Source organism: Sturnus vulgaris, chromosome 1 (genome assembly GCF_052056855.1).
Source record: "Sturnus vulgaris isolate bStuVul1 chromosome 1, bStuVul1.hap1, whole genome shotgun sequence".
Lineage (NCBI taxonomy): Eukaryota > Metazoa > Chordata > Aves > Passeriformes > Sturnidae > Sturnus > Sturnus vulgaris.
This window is the reverse complement of record NC_142243.1, coordinates 97,808,219-97,828,398: the sequence shown is the minus strand read 5'-3', so window position 1 is coordinate 97,828,398 and position 20,180 is coordinate 97,808,219. Positions and strand designations below refer to the sequence as shown.

Here is a 20,180-nt window from a genome sequence, read left to right as displayed (position 1 = left end):
GCATTAAAGTAATGAATAAGTCATTTATTGTTAATGTGCTGATTAATTACAGCAAGCACAGCCCACCACTGCTAAAAATACAGCAGGCATCACTGTCACAGCTCCACGCCTATGTTAAGGACCCAAGTAACAAATGCAGTCCCTATGATATTACTAAAAACCCAGACCTGTTATGTATATTGCCTGCATGTGGTACACGTAAGAAAAAAAAAAGAAAAATCATACCAAACCAGAGTTGTTAAAATGCCCTTAATAAGTGCTTGTGCACTAATTTTGCAGCAAATATCAGTGGCATGCTAAAAATAATCTTAAAGATTTAGATGATGCTACTATAAAACACTACATTAATTAATTAATGACATATTAACTAATTAGATGTCCAAGAGCTACCGTTACTGTTTAAAGCATATTGCTTCCAGGAAATAAATAATGTTTGAATGCTACTTTTAAACAAAGAAAAACCATAAAAATGAACCATAACCAAACCAACCACAGAAGTAATGCAGACGTTGCAAATATCTATACTTTATAAAAACCTTCAAACTTTAAAATAACAAAAAATCCTACCAGCTGGCCAGCTGCTGCCTCTGGACTCCTACAGGTGTCTTTCCACCACAGCACTTCTACAGTATTCAGCTTCACTTGTCCATATGTAAAAACTACACACTGTTTGCAAAAACCCCTTTATGCTATGTGGGTGTTTTTTGTGGATACACAAGATTCAACCCTTTCCCTAAAAAAAAGATCTGCAGATAGGCATAAAATACCACACCAAAAAGGGAAAGCAGTGAGCCATACCTCTGAGACCCAGCAACTTGCACAAAAAATAGCAAGCAAGTTTTTTTATTAAAATGTAAATCTATCCTTTCCACCTCAGAAAGCTAATCCAGGGTTGCTTTTGTAATTTTGATAAACCAGTGGTGTCTGGGTGAAAGCAGACCGGCCAAGTCTTGCAAGAAACTGGGAAAAGGAAAGAAGGTTAAGGAAAGTGGATATACATGGATAGCAGGCAAACTGGAATCACTGCTCAGCTTACAATGACAACCAACAGGACACTAAATTCTCCCATTTGCCTCTCAGGCAAGAGGAAATAACTGCATCATGGTAATAACACCTATTTTAGGACCATTTGCTGTCACACCAAATTGATTTTTTTGTGTGTAAGCTTGCCATTATTTTGCATTAAAGTCATAGCTTGTGTTCCACAATTGATCGTGTTTACAACTAAAGAAACTTCCCAGGAAGGTCACTGAACTGCAATAACCCCCAGCTTTTAGCCAGCTCCTGACAGGACTGCATCACCTCCTGATAAAGGCCTTGTGCCTTCCAGCTCCTCCCTTCACATTCTTCCCCCTCCCTTTTTAAAGCAAGAGTCAAAAAGCAAAAACTAGTACAAGAAAAGAGTGACATCCATACAGATGTAACATACAATAACTTACATTCCCAACTTTGTCAGTATATTCTGTAAGGCTAAAATACAAATTCTCTCATTTTCTAAGAAAAACTTTATAAATCACCAATAAATCTTCAGCTTAAAAAAAACCCAAAAAGCCTAACAATCAACTGCCCTTCCCAACCAGAAAACTCAAATTGGCATTCAACACACAGCATCCGAAAATTCCTGTTTGGATGCAGTGGGACCATGTTAAGGAAGACCCACAGTGAGTGTGACTGTGTCAAACCACTACAGATGGAAGTCTCATGGAGAGAGAAGTCCTTCATCCTGTGTGGGTTTACACAACTCCCCACAGGACATTCTGCGTGGGACACAGCAGCAGGCATCAGCAGAAGCAAGAATCAGGGTGAGTCAGGTCACCATGGAATTGTGCTGAATGTACATTTCCTTGCTGTATCTCTGAGCTCTGCACACAAAAAGACACCTCAGGACGTACCCAGCACTGCAATTTGAAACAGCAGAATGGCAAAAATGGCACATGGTGCTGAAAAAGCTCTACAATAGGATCTCTCCTTTTAGAGGGAAAAAAAATGTGCTCATTTTGCCTCTTTTAGTAAAAAACCCCAAAGAACAAACAATCCAAAAACCAAAACCAACCAAACAAAAAACCCCCACCACCAACAAATAAGCAAAGCACAAAACCCCACCATCAAACCCAAACAACAACAAAAACCCAATACCTCACAGTACAACTCCAGGCACACAGCATGGATCCCTGGAAAGCTCTATGCCAGAAGAAAAATGACCACATCCAAATGCAATTTTAGACCTAATCAACCAGATGAAAAAAAGGAAACCTTCCAGTTTGAAAAGATAAAGTCTTATTCTGTCTTCCTAAGGAAGATGAAGTTTTTAACCATGAGGGTGGTGAAACACTGGAGCAGGTCACCACAGAGATGGTGGATGCCCCATCCCTAGAAACAGTCAAGGTGACATTGGACAGGGTTCTGGGCAACCCAATTTAGTTCAAAGTGTCCCCTCCCATGGCCTTCAAAAGTCCCTTCCAATTCAAAACATTCTATGATTCTATCATAAAAAGTTAGCACACTTTGAATTTTATTGCTGCTGTATTTATACACAATATACAATAGTTCCTCCTACAAAAAAAATCTTGCTTGTAATTTTATGCTAATTCAACCCTACGGGGAAAAAAAAAAGAAGTATAATTAAAACTCTGCATTTGTTATTTTCCAGGTTAATGTAATGGGGACTGCACCAAAGAAAGGAAGGTCCAATCCTTCCAGTGGTCAGAATGACAGGCAGTTCCCCCCCCCGCTTCTGCCTGACCATTGTAGAGTAGCACTGGATCAAACAAACTTCTGAAAATATTCTCTGGAAGTAAGGCTAAGAGTCTCCTCCTGACCCATTTCTTTAAATGCAAAGCACCATAGCCTGCAGTTTTCTTCTCTTCCTTGGACTGAGGTGTAATTCACAGTCCTTTTCTGACCACACACTGGTGTAACAGAGACCATGTTGACTACGTGCAAGTTCAACAGAAGTTTGTAGTGAGCAAGACATTCTAGCTCCACATCACAGATGCATATTCAGTATATATCAGACAACAGAACTCTGTTGGGTGCCACAAGAAAATCCTTTCAAAGGGCAAACAAAACTAACTCTTGTCAATTCAGAATTGCATAGTTGCAAATGCCATCACTGTGATGTCCCTTCTCTCCCAATACCCTTACCCTTCTGTTACATTTCTGCACTCCATCCTCCTGTATAAAAAGTTCATTGCCTTTGAAAATTAGCTCTCTGAAACATAAGACACACCTGAAGTGTTTGTTTCATAAAGCAGCTGATACAATGTGGCTTCATAGTTGGTAAGGTAATTTCATCTACACCCCAATCCAAAAATGAATATTAAAGAGAAATGCAAAAAAGCCTTCTGAAATGGTAATTCTCAAATCTAACCCATACAGAGAAGAGCAGGAAAACTAAGACATTTATGTGTGTTCACAAGCGTCCCTTTACAAGCAGTGGATCAAACCTTGCTTGAATCTACAAAGAATGCTACCAGGTCTAGCAGACTTGAAAGAGAACCCCACACTTGCTCCCTTACCATGGTGATATTTTCAATCAATAATAATGTGTTTGCCTCCAAAACTGGACCCAGCTGATAGGGACTGCAGAAACCTCATTTACTCTGAAAGGAAGTATTTAAAAAAAACAAAAAACCGCCGCAGTATTCAAATGGTGTTCAAGTATCTTCTGTATAACAGTCCTTAGCAACTGCACCTATTCCATCCACAGAAGAGGTTTCCTTATCCTGACAAGTCATTATTGTCACCTGGTCCGCACCAACACTAACCATGGAGACAAGCACAAATCAGGAGATTTCCATCTCCTCTGCTGAAGATCCCGGGACCTGTCAGTCCTGCCCTGCCCTGCCCTGGTGGCTGCCAGGGGCTGGCAGCTGCTGCCACCGGGTGGCTCAGCGGCGAGGGACAGCCAGCAGTGCCGGGGACACGGCTCCTGCCAGCAGGGAGGGATGCTCCATCCTCCCAAGGGATGCTGCTCCTCCTCAAAGGGGGCTCAGAGCTGCGTCAGGCTCCTCTGCTCACCTTTCTGTAGAGGGTGGCACTGCCCACAGAAAGCTCCGGGAAGGGATCTCTAGGGAAAATAAGTAAGTCACAGCAGATAGTGATCTCCGTGAAAAAAGAGACTGGAGGCTATTAAAAATTCTTCAGAAGAGGGATTCTAGCCAAAGCTGGAGCTAAAAATTAACCAACTATTGGTGCATGCTTGATGCTTGGTATAATTAGCATCACTGGGGAAAAAGAAAGAAGAAAGAAATGAGGGATAGCTTGAAATAGATCCAGCCAGAGGGAGAATAACTGAGCTGGGTCTGTAATTACTTAAGCCACAAAACAACAAATAACTCACCTAGGGAAAACTGCTTCAAGCTTATCTTTTATCCCCATAAGATGTAAGAGTATTTTAAGAAATTGTCCAGAACTGCAGGGAAAGGCATATACAGCAGTCATTCTCAAGACAACATGATACTTGTATCTGGAAAAATATTCTCCGATTCTTACTACAGTTGTTTCATTTGCACCTTCAGTCCACTTTGATTTACTCACTTGACCAGAGTAAAAGAAGATTACAGAGTCCATTTGCACCACACTGTTTCTTTTTTTACCCTCATTTTGACCTAATCTTAAAATGAAGACAAAAAAAACCCAAAAACCAAAACCCCAGACTGTCATCTGCAAAGTGGTAGGAGAGTTGATATAAGATACTGTAGTCTGACTGGTTTTGGAGTTGGAAAGAAATTTTCCTCCTTGTTGTGTCGAATTATCAAAGGCTGATCAATGTCTCATGTTAGATAACCACCTCAGTTCACAGATTTGGAACATGGAAATATTTAGCAGTTTGTTAACAAATCATTAGCTTTAAAGACCACATATCACACTGCGTGTTGACTTTCTTCAATTAGTTAAATAATTTGTTGATCCAGGGTATGGATCACTGGATGGTGAGTTTAAACCTACCAACAGTGAACTTCATGCTTAATTTCCATCTTTAAACTCACAGTTCCCACATGGACCAGAGGCTTGACTAACTACTGGGTTAGCTCACTGGTACAGGGGAGTAGTGATCAAAATATACAGAAGGTTTAAATGCCTGAGATTTTGCTGGTAGAAAGAGGTAGATGGAGGCAAACTTGCTTTGCTGTCTCCACCCTCCCCACAGAAAGAAAACGAGAGATCTGCACTAAGAAAGGACACAGTTTGAGATGCACATTACACTGAGCCATGGGGCTTTACAACCAGTAATGCTGGATCTACTGAAAATAACTGGCAGAGCAAATGGCAAGGAAATGAGGTAATAGCCTCAGCACTCACTTAATAAAGTTGAAAGCTAGTTCTAAAGTCCGCTTGTGGAGTCATCAGACACTGGCATTATATGATCAGTGGTGGAAATATTCATGCTAGGAATTCAGGTTCATGTGCCAATCACATTATATATTATCTCACTGAGAAAATACGATTTTAAACAAAACCAGTTTAAATGGTTTCCATATGTAGCAAGAAAGACTAATTATTAATTATTCATGCTCCATTCCTTTTGTACCTTTAAAGAAAAAAAATCCTTACTGTATTCAAAAATATTTCATTCATTCACTAGTTTTCAAACTAGTCAACCTTAGTAACATACACATGATCAGCCTTGCCCTAACCTCTCCTGCATTAACGTTAGACTACTGCTTCTTTATTGGAGTTCTATTAGCATAAAATAAACCTAAAGTTGTAATAATGAGGCTTCCCTTATGAGGAAAACGTTCTTCACCCAGCAGGTGGTTGGGAACTGGAACAGGCTCGGCAAGGAAGTGCTCACAGCACCAAGCCTGACAGAGTCCAAGAAGTGTCTGGACAATAATCTTAGGCACACACTGTGATTTTTTGGGATGCTCTGTGCATGCCCAGGAGTTGGACTCAATGATCCTGTTGAGTTCCTTCCAACTTACCATATTCTATGATTCTCTATCTCTTTTCCAAAACTCAATGCAGAAGAAAAGGTCAAATGTGGCTTTCAGATCAAATAATAAAATCATCAGCAAGATCTATACGCAAAGCAGGGAAGGGATTCACAGAAAAATACAAAGACAAGCTAATTTAAAATCGAGGCCTGCAAGAATTCTCAAAGGTCATCCAGTCTATCCTTCTGGCACAAGATGATTACATCAATTTAGACAGTTACTTGTCTAACCTGTTTTTCAAGGCCTGCAATGACGAACTGCACACTTTCCAGATGATATATCACAATGCTTTAGCATTTGTTTCTGTATTTCCCTTCCTGACATTTGATCACATTCTTCTCTTTGCACTTTTAAGAATTCCCTGTTTACTCTCTCCATTATGGACGGAGAAAAGTTTATTTTCCCTTACTGTAATTTTGTTGAACACTTGAGTTCAATCTTTCTTCTCCTCAGAGATGATTTGTTTTAGACTGCTGATAGCTCTCTGTTTTCTTCTTGGTCCTTTCCTCCATCTTTTCAGGTCTCTGTGGGAATGTACAGCCTGCACTCAAATGCTGTACATCAACATTAAATACATCACTAGGTCTTCGTGGGAATTCCCTTTGCACTATCAAATAACGATTTCCCCTTTTTGCAGTAACTCACCAAATACTTCATTGTCCTCTGATGACTGCTGTGTTAGTCTGGCTGCTTTCGGGCTCTCCTTAGCTGCTTCCTCCACCTTGGTTTCAGCATTCTGTAAAACAAGCATTTACTGAGATTAGTCCTTTTACAGCTCTCAAATAGAAACACTCTTCAAACTTCTTAATTACATTCTTAATGAATATAGGTGGTTTTCTTATCTTGATACACACTGTGGTTTTGAAAAATATTACGGCAAAATACTCTCAGAAAACCCTGATTTTTTTTAATCTGTTTTAATTTGACTAGACTAAATAAGTTGGAGAGTTAGAAAAGACATTTAAACAAGAGAGAGATCTTAAACCATAACAGACTTGTACGTTTCCACCTTTCCTCCTCATATTTAATTTTATTTCTAATGACATATTCCATGTAGACTTAGTGAACCAAGAGATCAGAAGATAGAACACAAATATTTCTCATTACACAGCAAAGGCAAGTGAGCTAGAGCTTCAAGTGTTTAACCAATTCGTGTACTTGACTGTTTAAAGCACAAGGACTTATCTATTTCTGAAACAAATCTGCCAATTTGGTGTTAGACTGGGCCCAGAGATAAATCAACAGCTTCAGCACTTAACTTGCCAGAAGTTAAAACATTTAATTCCCTAGCTAGAAAAGTCTGAGGGAACCACAAGATGTGAAACATTGAGTTTTAAATATTTATATTGCTACTAAAGAAAAAACAACTCATGTTTTAACAATGTTTTATTTTAGTCTCAAGAGAAACATACACAAGCTTACAGCAAAGCAGACAGTAAATTGCATAAGCAGTCAGCTGTTGAATGATGGATATGAAATGACTGATACAATATTAAATATTACTGGAAAGAGTTGACTAAGAATTGGGGAAGAAATAAAAGAGAAATATTGCATGCCTGTGCTTTTTAAAGGATACATATTGCTCTATTCAAGTACATGCTCCTTTGGAAGACTTTGTGTGACGTTTTGAGAAATACAATTTTTAAACTGTCATATATTTGAAAAGGCTGCTATACAATCTGTTCATGAAAAATTACCATCTCTGCTCTCAGAAACATAGCAGACTTCCAACTCTTATTTTCCCTTATTATTAACAATAAGGAAAGTGTCAGAAGATAGATTAAGTCTGTTAATCTCCCTATAGAACAGAGGAGTGCAAACTTAAGGCACATAAACTCAAGAGACTTCGAAGCAAGAGATCAAGGATTTTCAGAAAGAAAGAGCTAGCAAGCCTACTGGTGTCACACAGCAGCTGACAAGAATTGGGAATAGCAGAGACAGAGAAACTGCCTCAGAGGAACAGTGCAGGTCCTTCCTGAATTGGGAAGGATGTGCAAAAGCAAAAAGGATTCTGCACTCCCTCAAGGCACCAAGCTGAGTGTGTCCCATGCAGAAAAACAGGTATCAGCTCGGTACCTCTCAGAGCTGAGCAGGGAAGCCAGTTTTAGCAGACGCACACCTAAGTCTGGCTTAACTAGTGTCCCTTGGGAAGATGGAGGGACCCAGTCAGAAACCAGTAGTGGCAATACTGGGAGATATCTTGCTTTGGGTAAACAACTTCACGATCAGCACAATTAACTGAAGTCCTGTCCCCAGCGATACATTCTGTCAGTTGTGCAGCCACAGTTTGCAACGCTGTCCACTTGGACAAGGGACATCTGCTAAGGGCTGTGCTGGTTGACAGGATCACCTGCATTTAGAGGCCACTGATTCTGTAAGCTCCATGTTGGACTCGGGTTCTCCATCCTATTTTAGTTGCTCTAGAGTGAGCAGCAAATCAACAGTTACATCTTTGTTGTACAGAGAAATGGAGAACAGCAGTCAACTCTGAAAAAAAGCAGAAGAGGACATCTGCTACAGCAGGGTAAGTCAGTCCCAGAGGCAAAGACAAACAGTAAAAATTCCATCATCATGGATGAGACAAAATTAATACATTTAGGGCTTTCCCAAATGAAGGGGGACAGCCGAACTCCTGATCAGAGCTATTGCTCTAGGCTTGCCAAAGACAGTGCTTGTTAGCTCCATCTTTAATTGTATTTCATTATATTTAGTGTATGGTAAAGCTGGTGGTACAGGAAGAGAGGGATTGTTCTTTATGCTCTCATTCCTCTTGGGAAACAGCTGAAAGTCTGTAACTGCTGCAAGGCATCAAGAGCAGCAGCAACAAAACTGTGCAGCAGACACTCAGCTGTGCCTGTGACACGTGCTGTCACTCCAAGCTTCTACTGGGGAGATGTTTGCATCCCTTGCTTTGAAAATAGGGCTTTGGCAGTCTCAGGGAAGTTAGAAAGACTGAACCCTGAGACATTTTGGTTTGACTTAAATCACTGGAAAGAACTGCACAGCAGCTGTGCTGTCTGCTCTCTGTGTAAGACATATTGTTGTGTTGACAGATGCCAGCTCCAAGATGCTGACAGCAAAGTTGTGTGATGTATCAGCCTAAAATATGACAGTGTATGGTTGGATATAATTCTGCTTGGCATGCCTTCATAACCAAAAGGCAAACTTTCGAAAGACTTCTTTTGCTTTATTTTTTGCACAGAAGAATGTATTCAACACGTTATTGCTGGCATATATAATACCTGTATTACCAAAAGCAAGACAAGACATATCACTGCAAAAGAGCCATCAATGATCTAGATGCTCCAAACTGAGCTGTATTGAAAAAAAGTCAAGATTTGGTCAGTTGCTTGATTCTTTTTTCTAGAGTCCTAAAAATTTTTAAGTGTCTCCATCTTTGCAATCAATGAAAAGAAAAAGTGAAAACACATTCCCTTACACTGCCTGAGCTGTGCCAGAAGAGATTCTTTACCTACAGTTATAGTGTGCTTTAGACTGGTTATAAAATAAAGGCCGTTTGTACATAACAGAGTCAACATAATTCTAACTAGCTCTTTTAGGTTGAGTACTCAATGCAATTTCAGAAGTGATGGGGAAAATTGATGTATTTTACAGTATCAGTTCCCAGGAGAGTAGATAATATCTGATTTTAGCAGGAAATAAATACTGTATAGGCCTAAAATCACAAAAAACTGTCTCCCCCAAAAAGCATCTCCTTGACTACTCATATTTCAAAATACCATAAAATACCTAAGGAGCAAGCCAGCAGCTACTGCATCATAACAACTGGTGACAGACTAGAACCACTTCTATTATTTCACAAAGCAGTTTCAAAATGAGATGTGCATATATACTGCAGCTCTATAGATGTGAATATATACATATATACCTGCTCTTGATTCAGATCTGATAGAAATTAGAATTGCATTATAGTCTGCCTCGGTTTTATAAGACATTTTTGACCCAACTTTCCACTGTAGCTGTCCCCAGGTGCCTCATGACTCACTTCACCAGTTTTCCCACTATCCCGCATGTGCACACCACAGAGACCATATTGCACAACATTTTAAAAGTTTGATAGGTAAATATACGAATAACCAGTAGCTGTCAAAATATTTGCAACAAATGAACAGCAATGTCAAAAATTTTATATATACGCCCATTAGTGTCAGAAGAGGCTACTTGTATTTTGTTGCTATCAGTGCCTACTTAGATGATCTTTACTTACATGGGAAATATTAAGGAATCCTGAGTTACAGTGAGCTGTATTCTGCAAGTACTACAGTATCAGGCCAGGTTAAAAAGTGCAGTGAGGCATATTACAATTAGAGAAGCAGCTAAGTCCTCAAGGAATCATAGGCCTTGGAAATGGGAAGTTGTACTCCAGAGAATTCAAGCCAGCTTTTTAACTACATCACCATTTTTGTATACCAGTTAGGAAGGGCTTGTTTCTTTTCCTTTAACCACAAAGCTGTTACTCAATGACTTCATTTTCTAAGCGATAAAACCACACAGAGAAAAGTTAAAACTTCTCATCAGAGATAAAATGATTATTCAAGAAGTGTTATGTCTCAATGAGAATTCAAGAAATCCACTGTGAGGCACAGATTCATATTGTTTGTGCTTTCATTCCTGCCTTTTACAATCTACTCCTTTTTCATATTATATATATTTAGCTAGTATGTTTAGCTTCATTCCAATTGCATGAGTGAAAACAGCCAAAATTTCCTCTCTTTTTCGAAAAAATGCCACACGGGCATCGAAAGCTGCAGCAAGACAACACAGACTGTGAGTGCATGAGCAGCTGCATTGGCAGCAGAGACATTTCTCCAGTTCCTTCTGTTACTCATTCCTGCCCATAGCACATTACCTTCCCTCCACAAAACCCAGCAGCACTGAGGGCACGGTTAAACATTTGATTCTTCCTCTATGCTACACCTACAAAACTAAGGTAAGCAACAGGCACCACCTCAAAAGACAGACGAGAGTTTCTCGGGCATAAAACCAGATTTGACTGGCAATAAACCTTCACTTTGAAATAACAGGAAGAGTTAGTTGTTGCAGGCATTAACAATCTGCCTAATCTAAACCATATCCATAGCAGATCATACTGCTCCAGATTCAGCTGAAGAACTCTGCAAAACATTCCTGATTTTCCACTTCTGCAATGATATTCCTCTGAACTCTACGACGCAATGCTACCTTTCATTTAATATTCAATGTATGATTTTCAGGCTATTGTATACCTTCAGGACAATCTATACATCGTCCCTTCTCAGAGATAAATAATTTCCCACAGATTTCCATGGGGGAAAAGTAAGAAAATACTTTAAAACATGAATATGTGCTCCTTCAAAATGGTGACAATAACAGGACTGAGACACAAGTATAGTAAGTCTGTCAAATGCATGGATTTTTCTCTAAATACCAAATACTGCTGCAATCAGCAGGGCAGGCAGTAAGTCAATCTTAAAAGTAACAATTTCCCAGTAATTTTTGTATTCTGCATCCCCAGATTAAGTACTAACAATGTTGCTGTCATAAAAGCTGGAGGAATTCCTTGTTACTTCTTATTAGACACATCAATCAGTGTCAAAATTTTTAGCTCCTGTTCATTAAAAGGAATATCTACACATACAGCTTAACACATGTCAAACATATGAGATGCTAACAAAAGTAATGGAAAAAGAGAGGGCCAGAGTTTCCAAGGACAGTTTTCTGTTCCTCTTAGCTTCAACATTACAGTGCTACACTGCTGTCACCAAAGGAGAACTTCTAAAGAATCTCAAACAAAAGGATGCTCATCACTAACCCCCAAGGCAGACCAAGGCACTTTGAAAAAGGTCTGAGATGCCTGAAACACATTATCCAGGTCTTTGAAGAAAATAATTCAGTCTATTTTGCAACTTCAAAATACCAGCGGGTTGAAGTAAAAAAATACTGAATTCTAACTCAAAAATGTGCTACATTCCGCATTGCAGTTCCATGCCATTTTGTTCTGTGCTTCCGTTCTTTTACTAAAGGCATTTTAAAACTGCTTCTGTTTGCGGAGAAGTCTCACAGACTTCACAGAATATTCTGAGTTGAAAGGGACCCACTGAGTCCAACTCAAGGCAATGGCCCATACTGGGATTGAACCGATGACTTTGGTGTTACCAGCACTCTGCTCTGTGTTCTTACAAACTGGGTTAATACAGCGAATATCTCACCTTTAAATGCTCCTGACCACACTGGGATTCTCACATTTTATAACTGAGGTCTCTTCAGTTCAGAATGTAACAGATAAAGACAATTAATGGACCTACAGTGCACTACTAGTCAGCTTTTACTAGTCCATACAGTACTCCTCTAGGCTGAGAATGGAGTTTTGAGCAGGGAAAAGGAAGAATATGTGGGATTGCATTACTGTGTCCATACAACTCACAGAGGCAAAAGGTACTTGGAAGCAAGCTGTTAAAATGACAGCGCTCATTTGGGAAACAAACGAAATAAAAAACAGGTCAGACAACCCCATGCAAGATTCAAGAGTTTTGCATTAATGTGAACTGAAAAAAAATAATGTCAGGTGCCCTGTGCATAGGGGCAGAAGGAGAGGAAAAGCTTTGTAAATAGTGACCTTTTACTTTGTAGATACTCTATGATACTGTCAGGATCAGGAATCCTCCTAGAACCACAAGGAATTTGCAAAACAAGTAAAGACAAGACACAAAAATATGCTCTGGGTCAATATTTTCAGTTTCAAGCAACTGTCTGTCACTCTGTACACATTAATCCTGAAACCATTCATAGGAAACCCGGATGTGAATCACATCAAATTCAGACAAGTAGGGGCAGGGCTATGACTTGTTACTTCTTCTGCCAATCCCACCTGGTCCTACAGAGCAGAGCAACCATCACTGCATCAGCTGCACAAGCAATGCAGTGGCAACACAAGGTGGAATTGTGAAGATCAGTACAAGGACCTACACCCACACTTGGGAGCACAGTGAGGTTCAACAGCCTCCAGAACACCCAACCTGGAACTAATGTAATTAAACATGTGATAACTGCTTTGAAGCCAGGCAGGTTTTCTACAGCTCCACTGCAAACAGCATCTGGCAGGCACATTGGTGGATGCAGCTCTTGACCTCCCGAAATCAAAGAGGAACTGTAACACTCAAGGGACAAAATCAAAAACAGGTGTTTTGGGCACCAAGCACAAGAGCACATCTCTTTTACCAAGGATGCTCAAGCTGATTTCCACAATAGCCTGAAAAATGACAGCTGTCAATATCAACGCCTTCACAGCCCATTCTACATCTTAATCTCATCTAAACTGAGTGCAAATTTACTTTCCTTTAAGCACTTACTTTAGCCACATGCTGAACAAGTGCAAATATTTCACTCTGTTTTTCAAGAAAAGGATGTGGTTTAAGTCATAAATACAGTGTTGATGCTGCAGCCTCAACCCTCAGCATACCTCCTTACAAGCTTCAACAACATCAGTGTCTGGCCCCAGCAGACTCGTAATTTTCAAATGCCACCACATTCTTTCTGAAGGGTTATAACAGAAGTGTACAACAGCAATCCTGTTTTCTTCACAGAGGTCTGTTTGCCAGCTTGCAATGAAAAAAAGATCAAAATGATTGCCACATAATTAGAAATCCTCAGTGTTGGCTACAGAGGACGGAGGGTGGCAGTCAGCCTGGTGATCTGCACCTGTTATCCACAGGAAGAGATGCAGAAGGGGTCAGAGCTGTCTGTGGGGAGCACAAGGCAGTGCCTAGCAGGGCACTGAGCAGCACTGTAATCCTGGCTGGGAGCAGTGCTGAGAGGGCTCCTGCAGGGTTCCTGGGTGCACCTGCACAGCACAGCACTGAGCAGCAGAGAAAGCAAAGGCACCCACAGCCCTTCTACACTTCCCTGGGTGTGCTCTAGAAACAGCTGGCCACAAAGGAGCACATCTGGGAGGACTGCATGGCTCCAGACCATGATGCAGTGCAGAAGCTACCTGATGTGATGATACACAGAGGAAAGGCTCCAGTCCTTTTGCAGAGTCCCACCACCCATAGCTATGTGAGGCTGCATTGCTGCATTTGCATGATGCTTATGGTTGTTTAAAAAAAAATGAAAAATAAGAAATTCGGCCAGAATCAGTGTCCAAATCTGGTTCATCAAACACAAGGATGGATGTCTGCAGTAACCCAGGAACAAGAGGACACTCAGTGCCTTAGATAAGTAAAAAAAAAAAACAAATTAAAAAAATTAGTTAAATTGTATTTACCTTCTTCCATTATCTCAAATGTATTTTGAGTGAAATATATTATAAAATGAAAGCTATTACAGAGCAACTCAGAAATATTCACTGAAAAAGTGTCAAACCTAAGAACAGTAAACAACTATTAGAGATTAACCTTTCTGCTGCATTAACAGCAAAACATCTTTTCTCGGCCCCTAGGTGTGAAAATGTTCTGGATTTTGCAGGACTCCCAATAGACAGTGGACAGGTATTTTTGACAAAAACCCAACACAGCTGATATCCTGACTCTGCAGCCGGTTAACGTTGTTAAGAGAAAACACATGAGGTTCCCCTCCTCAACGTGAATTGTTGACTCCACCAGCCTGCAAAAGCAAAGTGGGACATATGACTGTGGGGGCTACAAAGAGCTGAAGCACAACTGTGCCAAATAAAAATGCACAGCAGGAACTCGGCACCCAACAGGAGAGGTCAGCTCTGCTCAGTTCCTCAGCAGCAAACCAGGCTGCAGGGAAACCAGAATTTCACTTCTGGTATTTTCTTCCTAATTCCATTACGTGCATGAACCAGTCCTTCAGTGTGCAAAATAATTACACGGAATATGTGTCTGGATCATTTCCTCAACACAGATGCAGACTGCCTTTCTTCAGTAATAAAAATATATTTTTAGTGTTTTCTCTAAGGTTACAGAAAAGACAAAAACAGTAGACAACTTTAGAACACTTTCTCGCTGTTCTACTCACAGCGGGCAAGAGATACAACAGACTAATTCAAATCCCCTTTGGACTTAATGAGTATGAAACACATTCTGAAACAATTGCCAGTGAACACTAAACATGAACTTTTAACTTCTTTAATTTAATTTTCACTTCCAAGTCTCTAGCACACAAGGAAAGAAAGCTCAAAAGCAACTATGTAAAAAGCATGCAAAAACACCCCAAATTACATCTCATCAACTCCCCAAAAACTACCAAACCATTTTCAGCATTTAAAAAGCAGTATTTACTTTTATTTGCCAAGAATTAAAAGAAGAACATCAAGCAGTTAATTTTAGAAGAGAGATTTTTCAGCACACTTGAAAGTGCTTTAGGTCCCTTGGCAGTCTCTAACCTCATGAAGTATATTTATAGGCCAAACCTAAGAAAATTTGTGTGTACAAGTTGCCTGATGCTAAAATATATTACGTTTCCCTGCAAGATTTAGACGTTCAAAGAAAATTCTGACCACAGTACTCATCAAGTTTCTGAACTGTGATAAAAGAGAATTAACAGACGTTTCTTGAAGTTTGCACAAAAAGGTTTTTTTGGGGCTGGTGGATTGTTCAGAAAAAGACACTTTTGCCTTTCCAAGGTGCAAGGTATTTTGACACAGACATTTCAGCTCATCATTAGCACGAACTCCTGCCCCATCTCCAAGGAATGTGTCCTCCCTCCTGACCATACCTACAAGCTGGGCTGCTCCCAAAACTTTTTGGGCCCTCAAGGAACCGGATGAGGGGCGAAAGAGCTAAAAATAATCCATCTTATTACCATGAGAAAGGGAGACAATGGAAACAAACCAGCTCTTGGGTCCAACCCAGCAGAGAGCCCCTCCCTCAGCCCAGTCTGCCTGGGAAAAGGTTTGCTATGGAACACTTGGTTAAGGGGGAAGCTCCCCTGACCCTGCTGCCACCACAGAAAACAAGATCTTCGTGAGCACGTACTTGTCTATCCACCCAAGACAGAAAATTACTTTTCCCTGTTTGATTTAAATAGGACAATGTTAAACGCATGATCTTGAAAGAAAATGAGTTTTACCCTTCCGTGCTCCCAGAATGTGAATAGGTCCTCTGTGTAGTGTAAATAAACACACCAACACCACTTGGAAGATAATGCTTTAAAATGTCAAGACTTACAGGGTCAATGTTTACAAAATAATCAACATAACTGCCTTTTTCAAAACGTAAATAAAGATTTCTTTTCAGATAAGAGTTTTGAAATGCAGTTGGCATGGAAGCAAGGGTTTGTTTTTTTTTTTAATTAAGGGAAACTGATAAAGGCACGAAACAGTTTTTATAATTGCAAAACAGTGGTATGACATCTTTTAACTCCCATATAAGTAAATTTTAAAAAGCATCAAGCATACAATATGTGAAGATAAGGAAAGATCACATTGATCATGTGATCAAGTATAACTTTATCAATATACTTCTGTGTCAAAAATAGTTCCCCACTACAAAACCATATTAAAAACAAAGAGAGAAGCAGACTCTATTAAAAAATTGTTACAAACATTAAGATACTAAGTATAATCAAAAGTTTGAGTCTAATGCAGACTCACCAGGAAAGTTAAGACACTAGGCGAAACTGAGTATCTGACTGCTTGTTCATGGAACCAATCTCTGCCTTTAGGTCTGTTACATCTTTTTCCAAGGTTCTTCTTGTCTACATCACCCTGTTCCCTTTGTTTGCCAACCCGTTCCATCACTCCCTCACTTGTCTGTGGGTTGTCATCTCTCTCTCTTATTTTTTCCTAGTTTAAAGCTCTGCTCACCAGCTTGGCCAGCCTGTTGGCAAAGAGGCTTTTGCCTGACTTGGTCAGGTGGATTCCATCTGAGCAGTCCTGGACCCTCAGAGAGGGACTGCATGGCTGTAAAAGCCAAATGCCTGTTGTCAGCATCAGCTGTGCAGCCAGCTGTCAACCTCCAGGATCCACTCAATTCCTTCCAAGCCCTACCCCTTCACTGGGAGCACTTGGCTCCTGTGCCCCTGTTCCTCAGGCCCAGAGTCATATAACCAATCTCAGGACCTTCCTACCAGTACCAAGGCTGCCCACGGATCAAGGAAGGGGGATAACAGCCCCAGAATTTCAGTAGGGGGAAACAGCCCAAGGATTTCACAAGCCCCACCAGCATCATCACAACACCACGGACCCAAATCTCTCTCCTAGAAGAGAAGATACACGAGATGGAAAGACAGCGTGCACAGAAATGTATTTGCACCTTAGGTAATAACCTTGGATATTGATAATATAGATAAAAAGACAGGAAAGAGGGACCATTAGTTTTCATTAGTTTTTAGAACCATATTACAGCACCTCAAGGAGTCTGTTTCTCAACATGCCTGAAGACCCGATGTTACCTCCCCCTTCCATACCTCACCAAAGACATTACAGGAAGTTTCTCAGCAGTATTACTCACTTTTGCAAATATTTTTTATAGATCATTTTTAGAGATAGACCTTGCCCATAAAGTCTCAGCAACCTCAATTCTCACAGAAGTCAACCAGCAGGAAGCAATAGAATGATAAATGCTAATTTTTGACTTTAAAATCATCTTTCAGGAACAGCTACCTCTCCAGAAAGCCACAACATCATCTCAGGGATTTGTTCATCTGATGTCCAACTATACACCCCAACAGGGCTGACCTGTATTTCAGCAGCCCACTGTGAGCCTTTCAAGTATAAATCAACTAATAGATAGCTGTCAACAATACATAAATAAAACTAATTACTAGAAAACAGAGAAATAACCTAAGAGATATTTCCTAAGAGACAAAGAATATACACTGAAATGTATGCAAGAATCACATGAATATTAAAGTGCATCTTCAGAAAGTTGCCTATTAACAATTTACACCTATTAAAATTAATTTACAGTTTTGCTTAAGACACTTGAAGAAAGCACAATGAAAATCCCTTCCTCATTTTTCCTAGTTACCTTAACAACCACAAAATGCAAAATCTAAAGAGAAGATTAACAGATTTCAAAAATATTCTAGCTGTCAGTCATTTTTCAAGAAACTGTCTAAACTGAACCCGAAAAAGTGTCATAAAGTAAATAACTCAAAACAATGCACCTAATTAACACTAAAGCAATAGAATCTAAGTCAGGAGAATGTCAAAAAAATCTAACCAAAACCAATCCACTCCAAGAAAAAGAAAGAAATTCCACGGCAATAGAACACAAATCCCTCAAATTCTCCCAACATAAAAAGAAACTGCTCCCATTCACTGCTTGCTTTGACCTCTGCATCCTTTATCAGGAACAGAGGAGCAGAACCCTTACTGGCATGATGGTTTCCCTTTCACAATGTTCATATGCACTAAACATGTGACAGAGCAGCTCTGGTGGGCACCGGGAGTCCAGCCAGGGTCAACCCACCACATTTTCTGAAAACAAACAACAGAATAATGCTTCCCTCCATCCTTTAAGCCAACACAGAGGCACTCTCACAAAAACTACTGTGCAGAGTTACAACTGCACCAATATTAGAAGAAAAATCGGCCATTGTAACACATGTAGGAAGCTGCACGCTGAAATACTAACGTACATATTCAACAGGTGAACTTTCCCATTTCAGAAGGGAATAATGAAGTCTAAGAGGCAAAATATTTTGAAAAAAAGTACAACAAACCCAATTGTTTACCCAAAGATGCCCAGAGAGATGACATTTAATTGTTTATTTTCAGCCTGTTTAAAATGTCTGAATTAGCATTCAAATTGTATTGACCTCTGTGAGGGGGAAAACAACAACAACAACAAATCCTGAAGATCTGGACTTTAATGAACAGCAGAAGCCAAATCCATTAGTTGCCCTACAGCTGGTACATTGAAAACTCAGGCAGAACATCTGATCACACTGAGGCTTCCAGGCATTTAAAGGGCTGTCACTCAGAGCCTGACCTCATCAGGTTCTGGCTACCAGACCACCAACTGGTTTGTTACACCAGTGGCACTAACACTCCAGATTTTGGTGCCCTCCTCTGGAGCACACTCACAATCTGATGCAGCCCAGACTGTAACATGCAGATGTAGGTATGGCAGATAGACAATCTGGTCAATGCTTTTCCAAAATTTCATAAAATGATGTGGTGAGTTTCCAGCAGATATTGGTGATTTCATATGTAAGGAGTACAGCTAAAATTATTATTATCATTATTTTATTTCCCCCATACATCAGTAATTCAACATGTTCGTGACTTTCAGAAATAGTCACCTCAAGTTAACTATTGCTGCTTACCACACTGAACTGGTGGTAAAACAAACCTTGAGAGCCCAAGGAAATGACTCACTCAGATCTCACACTCACTGCTTCTTCAGTCCCAGGTGACACCTGATTCATCAGCAAATACCTACTATTACTCACCTGGAACTAGGGAAGGTTTTCCTGTGGAGATAATTTCTGTACACCATAGAAAAAAAGACTGTGGTCAGTAATCATCTATCCAAAGTGTCTTCAGATGGTCAATATGATAAGATAGATGCCCATAACATAAAAGGTTCATAAGCATGTTCTCATACCTGCTGCAAAGCCTGAGCAGATAATCTAGTAACTGAATAAGAAAGACCCCATCTGCACAGTACACAATCCTGTTCTTCAGAAACGTTTCTTGTTTTGTTGCAGGGACAGTATTGTTTTAAACAGCTGTAGCTACCATTTTCCAAATATATAAAGTCAAAGAAACTAAACCTGAGAAAAATCATGCAATGCAAATCTCATACTGACTTTGAGATAAATGTCCATTTTCTCTAACACCAGTGCAAATAAGTATCAGAAGTGATGACATTGAAACATTCATGTGCATGTACAGACAGGAAAAATGGTTAAGACCAGAAATACAATTTGTGAGCAGCCAGCTTACCACTCAGTGAGTCAAAAACCAAACAGAAACTGTCATTTAAAAAGATCACAGAATCATTCAATATGCTGAGTTGGAAGGGACCCACAAAGATCATCACACTCAACTCCTGGCCCAGAATCACACCATGTGCCTGACAGCACTGTCCAAACACTCCTTGAACTCTCAGGCTTGGTGCTGTGACCACTTCCCTGGGGAGCCTGTTCCAGTGCCCAAGCACCCTCTGGGTGAGGAACCTTTTTCTAAAATCCAACCTAAACCTCCCCTGACACAACTTCAGGCCATTACCTTGGGTCCTATCACTGGTCACTGCAGAGATGATCCAATTTACCACAGTTTGTTTAATTAATGTGATTCTAGTAAAAACTCTACATCTTCAGGAGAAA

The 20,180-nt window shown here is 40.1% G+C and overlaps 1 protein-coding gene across 5 annotated transcripts in view; it reads right to left on the bottom strand.

The window, feature by feature from the left end:
* MBP (myelin basic protein) overlaps positions 1–20,180 on the bottom strand; it is a 107,596-nt gene that overhangs the window by 46,418 nt on the left and 40,998 nt on the right. For all 5 annotated transcript variants that reach the window (XM_088172374.1, XM_088172366.1, XM_014875158.2 and 2 more), the window contains exon 3: positions 6,585–6,675. In XM_088172374.1, coding sequence (XP_088028500.1) covers positions 6,585–6,675 — 91 coding nt within the window. The remainder of the gene's footprint in view (positions 1–6,584; positions 6,676–20,180) is intronic.